This window comes from Pinus tabuliformis, chromosome J (genome assembly GCF_031772625.1).
Source record: "Pinus tabuliformis cultivar Carrire ecotype Pingquan chromosome J, CPIR1, whole genome shotgun sequence".
Classification (NCBI taxonomy): Eukaryota; Viridiplantae; Streptophyta; class Pinopsida; order Pinales; family Pinaceae; genus Pinus; species Pinus tabuliformis.
Genome location: NC_142295.1, coordinates 175,956,095 through 175,964,786, shown reverse-complemented (window position 1 = coordinate 175,964,786; position 8,692 = coordinate 175,956,095). Strand labels below are relative to the sequence as shown.

General features: G+C 37.1%; 1 protein-coding gene across 1 annotated transcript; it reads right to left on the bottom strand.

Annotated features, from left to right (window-relative positions):
* Positions 1-3,214: 3,214 nt before the first annotated feature.
* Positions 3,215-3,830, bottom strand: LOC149226239 (protein S40-6-like). Its single transcript, XM_089380143.1, has one exon. It carries the CDS (start codon positions 3,828-3,830, stop codon positions 3,243-3,245), a length of 588 nt encoding a protein of 195 aa, XP_089236269.1. The 3' UTR covers positions 3,215-3,242.
* Between the last annotated feature and the right edge of the window lie 4,862 nt (positions 3,831-8,692).

Here is an 8,692-nt window from a genome sequence, read left to right as displayed (position 1 = left end):
AATTGACCAAAGAAGACAACAACAAGGATTTTGATCCAAAACTGTTCAAGAGGATAGTTGGCAGCCTTATGTACTTGACTGCAACTAGGCCGGACATTATGCACGCTGTGAGTTTAATCTCCAGATTTATGGAAAGACCGAAAGAGACTCATTGGCAGGTAGCCAAGAGGATTCTAAGGTATGTGAATGGAACGAAGGGGTTTGGTATTTTATACTCCTCTTCTGAAAGTTTCATGTTGACAGGTTACACTGACAGTGATTGGGCTGGAAGTGTTGATGATAGGAAAAGCACATCAGGATATGTGTTTCATATGGGATCGGGAGCAATCTCATGGGCTTCCAAGAAGCAACCAGTTGTGGCTTTGTCAACAACAGAGGCAGAATATGTGGCAGCAACAGCAGCAGCATGCCAAGTAGTATGGCTGAGAAGAGTTCTCAGAGATTTGTGTCATGAACAAGAAAACGGCACACCCATTTACTGCGACAATAGCTCAGCAATAGCATTGTCTAAAAATTCTATTTTTCATAAAAGAACAAAGCATATAGACACCAAATTTCACTTCATACGTGAATTGGTTAACAATGGTGAGATTGTTTTGCAGCACTGCAGAACAGAAGAACAGTTGGCTGATATCTTGACAAAACCATTGGCAAAGAAAAGCTTTGATCATTTCAGGAAATGCCTGGGTATGCAGAAAAACCCAGCAGTTAAAATTAAGGGGGAGTGTTGGAATGATAATTTTAATCTGCCGCGAGCTGAACAACGATTGGACTTTCCCTGCGATGCGATCTGATCGCATATCGCATTTTTTCCCTCGTCACCCTTCGCTGCATGCTTGATTGTCTGCGATGCGATATTTGCGATGCGATCACAGATCGCAGATCGCATGATCGCAGATCGCAGATCGCATGATTTAAAGGTTATAGAGGCGGTGGCACATCCTTCTCTTCTTGCGATGCGATGGTGTGATAAGCCATGCATTAAATTCCAGCAAGATATTTTCAACCGTGTAATAAATGATATTTACTAGGGTTGGTAAATGTAGGTGAAATCTTAAATTTTACTATTTTTTATTTTCACGGAAGTATGCAAAAGCAACACGTATTGAAAGATATTTGTGTGTTGTTCAATATAAAATGCAAGAGCAGAGACGCGTAGAGAGTGTAGAGAGGATTAAAAAGAAGAACTCTTTCTTCTCTGCAACGCACAGCAGTGCTGAAGATATATTTTCTGGAACTGAAGTTCCTGTTGTAAATCCCTCTGAGTCGAGGAAGACAAATTCTGTAACAGTTTTTATTATTATTTTATATGATTAAAGATCCTGTAGAAAACCAGAGCGTTGTTCTCTGTGTTATTTTTCTTGTGTGTTTGAAATGAACAGAAATTTCCATCATGAATTTAGTAGTAAGCATTCATTGAATATCATTTGATTCCCATGAAATAGACAAGGCCACAATTTCAGAGGGACTCCAAATTTCTTATGGAAATGTAGAGAAACTTTTGTTAAAAAATTGACTATTGTAGTGTTTGAATCCCTTTTTGGATGGTGTAAATGGATTGAGCACCATGAACCACCTCTACTGTACCAAAAATCCTGAAGCTTGACAATTGTACGTTAAATTTCCAAAAAATTCAGTAGTATTTTAGTGAAATTGTGGCCTCCTTAGACTATTCTTTAGATATAGTAAGTCATCATTGAGTATCATTTTATTTTGGTGCAAATGAAAATTTATATATAGTAAATCTTCATTGAATATCATTTTATTCTCACTCAATAAACAAGGTCACTCAATAAACAAGGTCAAAATTTTAACTAGACAAATTTCTTGGAGGAATACATCTAGAAAATTAAAAAAATAATAATTGTTAAATGTTTAAATGCTTTTTTGATGGTGGAAATGGATTTACCACTATTAACAACTCTTAAAGCATCCAAAATTTTAAAACTTAACAAATCTAAATTGAATTCGTAAAACCTTTCAGCCGTATTTTATCAAAATCTTCCAAAATTTCTATTATTTTTACCACAAAATTATGTTCTGTTTGAACTACTCATTATAGACGGTAAGTCTTCATTAAATATTGTTTTATGGTCATCCAATATATAACTTATGTGTAAAAAATATTTATTGAATATCATGTTATGCTCAGTTAAGAGATAAAGTATAAAAATGGTGAGTCGATAATTAAGTTATGGCATGATTTTTAATATCCTATTAATGTAACACAGTAATATACATATTAAACCAGAAATAAGAAAAATAAAAAAAAGACAACAATGATAAATAAATATTTATTGAATATCATTTTATTATCAGTTAAGAGATAAAGTATAAAAATGGTGAGTCGAGAATTGAGTTATGGCATGATGATTAATATGCTATTAATATAATGCAGTAATATAAATATTAAACCTGAAATTAAAAAAGAAAATAGACAATACTGTGGGGTAGGTGTAAACTTTCGCAATACTGAGCTCTCTCGCCCTCTTCTAAAAGCCTGCATTCAATAAGAAAATCATTTCGTGCTTAGTAACAATACAGTGGTCTCTTTACATGAGGGTTAGAGAGTTACTTTTCAGGAAGGCAAAAAATGTTCAAGCAAATATGTACCTTCGAAGCAGATTCGTAGCTATTTTAGATTCCTAACTATTTTTGGGAGCTGTAGTGGTCAATCTCAGGAGACATGTTGCCATGGCAATTTTCAGGGCAAAGCTCCACAAAATGGGTTGCGAAGTAGCTCTGGCATGTTCGTCATGGCATATCGTTCGAGCATAGCCCAATCAGTGTTTTTCAACTATTATTCTGTGTATTCATGTACTGAATACACCGTGCTTTCATCATCTGTGATCTAGAATATTCTTTTCGTGTGTTTGTTTTAAGATATACTCGGAATTTTTTTTCAAAATCAATTAAGACCTTTTTGGAAGTTAACTGCAAGATAATAGGATAAAAAAGAGCAGTTAATATGTACAAAGTTGGCTACGGCAAGATAATAGGATAAAAGAAAGCAGTTAATATGTAAAAAGTAGGCTATTGCTTCTACAAGTTATGTTATCAATATGATTACCACACTTCGATTTTCAGATATTAAGAACTAAACGATCACAAAGCATGGCGTACAATGAAACCCTTATGATTTCAATTACAGACTGATACATAAGGCTAACACCCATGAATCTGTAATTCAGGGGATATTTAGGAAACTGGAATACAAAGAAAAGTTTCTTTGAGAATAAATTTCATTCAATAAAACCAGTCCTCCTCCAAACTGCATTTCGTACCTGGCTGAGATCTCTGCCTTTGAGAGTCCTCCCAACACCTTCATACACCGAGGAAGTTGTTTCGCTCTGGGAAAGCTGCTTCGCAATGATTTCATGAGGTGGGATCCTCTCGAAATCACTACCATCTTCATCATCATCACTGTTATGTTTATCAAGTATTCCATGATTTGTGCTCTTGTAATTCTCATTTCTGTTCTCCTTCCACGCTATCTGACACCAGTCAGGGATATTCACAGGAGCAGAAGACTGATACGTTGTTCTCCCCTTACTTTTCTCCTCATGACATGAACCCTTCCCAGGAATCTTCGGTGAATTTATGCCATAACTACTATTCCGTTCGTTAATCCCCTTATATTGGCATTCTGTAACTACATTACAACCCTTCTCCTCTATACCAATCTGCTCGGTCTCAGCATCATTAACAACACCCCATATATCCTCTTCATTAAACTCTTCCATGGTCTCGCATTGATGAAGCATGTTTCCGCATCGCTGATAATTCTCCTTAGGAGTGGACTCTCCCCACGTAGAACTACTCCCATCCATGGCCACTCTGACAAATAATGAAAATGGCGGAGTAGAGAGTTGCTCTTCACAGTATTACAAATCAATTAAATAAAATTATAGTGCGACATCAGCAGTAAATGACTAAATGATTGCGGCTACGGTAACTTGAATTAGACTAACTAAAACTGAATTAAGACATTTGAATACAAAGATATAACACATAACAAGTAGACCTAAAGTCTTTCTTCAAGATCCTACTACTAAAATTCTCTATCAAGCTACTCAGATTGGATAATTTTAGGTTTTCTTGCTCCACCTAGAACTTCTAAACATAAATTCCCCCTATTGAAATAACCCAAATCTATGATGTTGGAATGTTAATTCCAACTGCAGGCGGACAGGGACAGCGATGGCAGCCGACTCAGTCAGCACGCTGCATCCAAAAACCACCGAACGAAACCACAAAACCGCCCAGGGCATATCGCACCGCTTTTGCATAAAGGTGGTTTCCGTATTGTTGGCTCAGCACGCTGCATCCAAAAACCACCGAACGAAACCACAAAACCGCCCAGGGCATATCGCACCGCTTTTGCATAAAGGTGGTTTCCGTATTGTTGGGCTCCGATAAGCTATGGAGGCCACGCGTGTCACCCGCATGACATCAGCGAACGAAACTCATCGGAGGCTAAAGTTCGGTGACAAACTGCCTTCCGATATCAACCTCAGCGGTCCGATCTCCTCGTGCGTCCTGAGCCGTGGATCGCGTAAGGTGCATACGGGCCTGCAGCAAATCAATGCATTGCGTGGAGTGTTTTTTTTGTTGACCACCGAGAATGGAAGAATTAATGGCTTTTAATGGTTGGTCGTAGTTCTTTGGTGGATGCGTTTAATATGGGTATGGGCATATACTATATGTTTTTTTTTAAAATGAGCGTTGACCATATGCATAAAAAAGCCCACGGTCGTTGAATGCATTGTATTGAGTTTTTAATATAATGAGCCAAATATATAAGCCCGTGTGTGGTAATGTGTTACGTTTTTTGTGGTGTATTGTGGCTGTGGGAGCGTATAGTGATATGCGCGTTTTTGGTGATGAGTAATGTGCCTGCGCACAATTCTTTTATGTAATGGGGTTATGCGATTTTTGTAAATGTACAGCAGCGCATAAAAACCAGTTGCTAGTAAACCAGTTGCTAGTTGCTCATTGTAATGAAGAGCGTGTAGTGTGAAAGAAGAAAATGCACAGTAGTGCATGAAGAAAAGAAACGAAGTGGAGCGCATGTGTTTTGAGTAAGTTTTTTTTGGGTTGGATTTGCATTGAAATGCAAATGAAAAGAGCGCTCAGGTATTTTTTGAGATTGTGAATGTAATGTAAAGTTTACTGTATGTGTAAAATATTTTTACAGCAGTATGTGTAAAAATAGTTTTACACCAGCAAATGTAAAAATGGGTTTTACTGCAGTAAACCCAGCACAGTAATTTCTCAGGTGAAAACAGAGTTTTGATGGGTGAAAGTAATTTTGGTGAATCCCTCTCAGCAAAGAGGAAGACATATGTATCAGGCTTTATATTTTAATGAATGGAAATGATTTTATGGCTGTGTAATACTCTGTTCAGTCAATTTTTATTAAAAGGCTTCCCTGTGCAAAAGGTCCTGGAACAAAGGAAACAGAGCATTGGCTCTGTGATGTTTGTTTGTTTGGTTTTGGTATTTTCCCCATTGAAAAATACCCAACATATGAGCCTACCCAGACCCTCTCATTCACATAAATCTATGTGATTCTTTTGCAATTTTGTGAATTCTCAGTTCTCTGGCCCAGTATTCTTCATGGTGGTATTCTCTGTAAAGCTCCGTTTCTAACGGAGCTCTGGTCCAATATGTTTATATGATTAGCACAATTTGAGGGCTAAAACTCATTCTGCAAGCAGTTGTGCACTCCATCCAACCGAAATCCAGAACCACAATTATTGAAATCCGAGTCACCATCAACTTTGTCTTTGTTTCTTCTTGTTTGTCATGTTTTAAAACTCAAACTTTCCTACTGAGAATAAACTGATCACCATCAACAAGATCCTGAGGATCAGAGATGTCCAGAATTTCTGACTCTTAAGAGCTCCATGGTTTGTTGCACTAAAATGCAATAGAACTCCGACAGGGAAACAGAACTACAAACCTCTCCTGGTCGCTTGACCTGATTAAATTTGTATTGCTGGGAAAACGGAATTTGAATATTACTTGAATTACCTTAATAGCTTGGAACGTAAGTGGTCGTTCCCCTCCACCCTTCACGTTCCGTTCCGATGTTCCCTGCTACCACCACAAGTGACTTCATCGTTTAATCTTCCATCATGCCCCTGGCAATCCGAAGACAGCGTCCCCTCTCGTCCTCTCCCCTCCCTCTTGAATGTTCCATATCTCACAATTTTTATTATTGATGATAATAATAAAGTAGAGGATAATCTAAGATATGCTTACCAGGACACCGGCCATGCTGCACTTTTGTTTATGGTCTTGATGTGATATTTTGGCAATCAATATAAATCGGTATATACGGTGGTAAAGTATTAATGGGTTAAAAGCACAGTAAATATTGATTGTCTGATAATTTATTTACATGTAAGTATTGTGTATTAGTGAGATAATTTTTTATAGAATTTTTGTTGTTGATGAATTTGGTTTTTTTTTAATTTTAATTATTATAAAAATATTTGAATCTATTTTTCTAATAATAAAAATAAATTAACACGATCAAAAATTTCTCACACCCCCAAAATCTTAAAACTAAACCAGTACAACTTATATTTTCAAAAAAATTCAACAATCTGAATTTTCATCATTTTGGGACGAAGACTTGGCCTTCCATCCCTACAATACGCGAATTTTCTTTACTCATTTGCAGTGCATCTTTGTATAAGATATTGATTCCAGGGATAAGGTCGGTGAATACCGTACACATTCAATTGGAATCATTACGAGAGACCGGACCTTCCGTGGACCAATAGGATACTGCCGACGAATTCTCAAAATTGGCATTGTACTGTTCAAAGTCAACGTACATATTGGGCTCTATCCCATCGTGAATAATATTGACATTAACAATCCCGCAATTATTAATGTATTATTAGTGTTCAAAATGGGCATGCTAGTTGTGAGAATCTTCAAATTTTAGTTTTGAATTCCAATCTTGTTTAGCAGTTACGCGTATTAGAGAGGCACGAAAGAGAATAAACTTGCGTTAATTTAATACTGCAAATAAACGTACACAATGTTAGCAAAGCCTGTAGTCCGGAAAATATTTAACTTTATCTGAAGTATTCACAACCTGAATTTATTTGATTGCAGATTGAAGTAAGTGCAGATAACTGTTTGTTTTACTTTTGACTTTGACTTTAATCTACATTATTAGATGTATGGAATCTGTCATCATTATAAAATTGATCTTCACAATGTTTGTTAGTAAAAATTTCAAACTCTTAGACAATGTTAAAAGGAAAAGTGTAAAAAAAATGATATACTCAAAGTTAAAATTAGATAAATATATTTTTCATTATTTAAAGTATTTGATCAGAATTATCTCCTTCTATCTGGAACACTTTGCCAACCGGCCCCATGTTCCTAGATGTCCGCCACCTCTTAGTAACATCTGGTTCTAATTATCTCCTTCTATCTGGAACACTTTGCCAACGGGCCTCATGTTCCTAGATGTCCACCACCTCTTAGTAATATCTGGTTCTAGCTTTCCTGTTGGAACCCCATGTTCCCAAATGTCAGCCACCTTCTCTTTTTTTCCACCGGAAAAATCCGTAATTTTTCATTAAGATTGGAAAAATTACATATTGTAGATGCTTTACTCATATGCAATTCCTATTGTGTGTATAGCAGTGTTCCATATTTACATAAATATATCGAGCAGAGCACTATGTAGCTTTCCGAGAGATAGTTCTGTCATATAAGTATGTTTACATTTTGCCATAAAGGCACAAAATTATGCAATTTTCTGATCATCGTAGATAGACACTGTCTGCATGACAAAAAACAAAAATCCTTTCAGTAATTAAGATTCTGGTGCATGCTGGTATTCTTGGTCTATGTATGGCCGGTGAAAATATCTGTATTCATTTTGTCCCTTCACCTCTACGATCTCCCATATGCCTCTGTCCATCAACCCGGCCTCCTTGGATAGTTTGTCAGCATGTCCGTTATGTTCCCTGTAGATATGGGAGCACGAGATGTTGTTAAAAGTTGCCTTGAAAACTAAAACTTCATTTAGGATGATGCTGAGTGTGTGCATGTGACAGTCTGATATGCCATTGAACCAATTTATTATAGTCTTTGAATCCCCAAAAATATTAATGCTAGTGCAATGGTGGTGTAGAGCAAAATGGAGTAGATGTCTCAAGGTTATGAGCTCAGCAAAATTATTAGATCCTATGCCCAGGCCTGATTTTACAGTGAAATAATGATGTTCATTTAAATGTAATATAAAGCCTCCCCCACAGCTTTGATGATTTGTAGCCCCATCAAAAAAAGCCCAAGGGATGTTTTTATCAATGCAAGGGGGCGGATGAGGATGGCGATGTTTTGGGGGCAGAGGGTCAGGGAGTTCCTTATAGACAGCCATGATAGTGGCTTCGATCAGTGGCCAGTTGATGGGTCTGTTCTAAAAAATAGAGCGATTTTGAGCCTTCCAGATATGCCAGTTACAAGAATCGGAAGAAGTACACATTTCGATCCCTTATGTTTTTGAGTCCAATTTTTCCAAGCCTCGATCAGGCCCGATCCTTCCCAGTTGCCAATGTGGGAGATGTGATTTGTGAGAGATCGCCATAATTATAGTGTAGCATTGCATCTCAAAAATAGATGCTTAGTGGATTCCGATGCGTCTTTGCATAAAACGCAC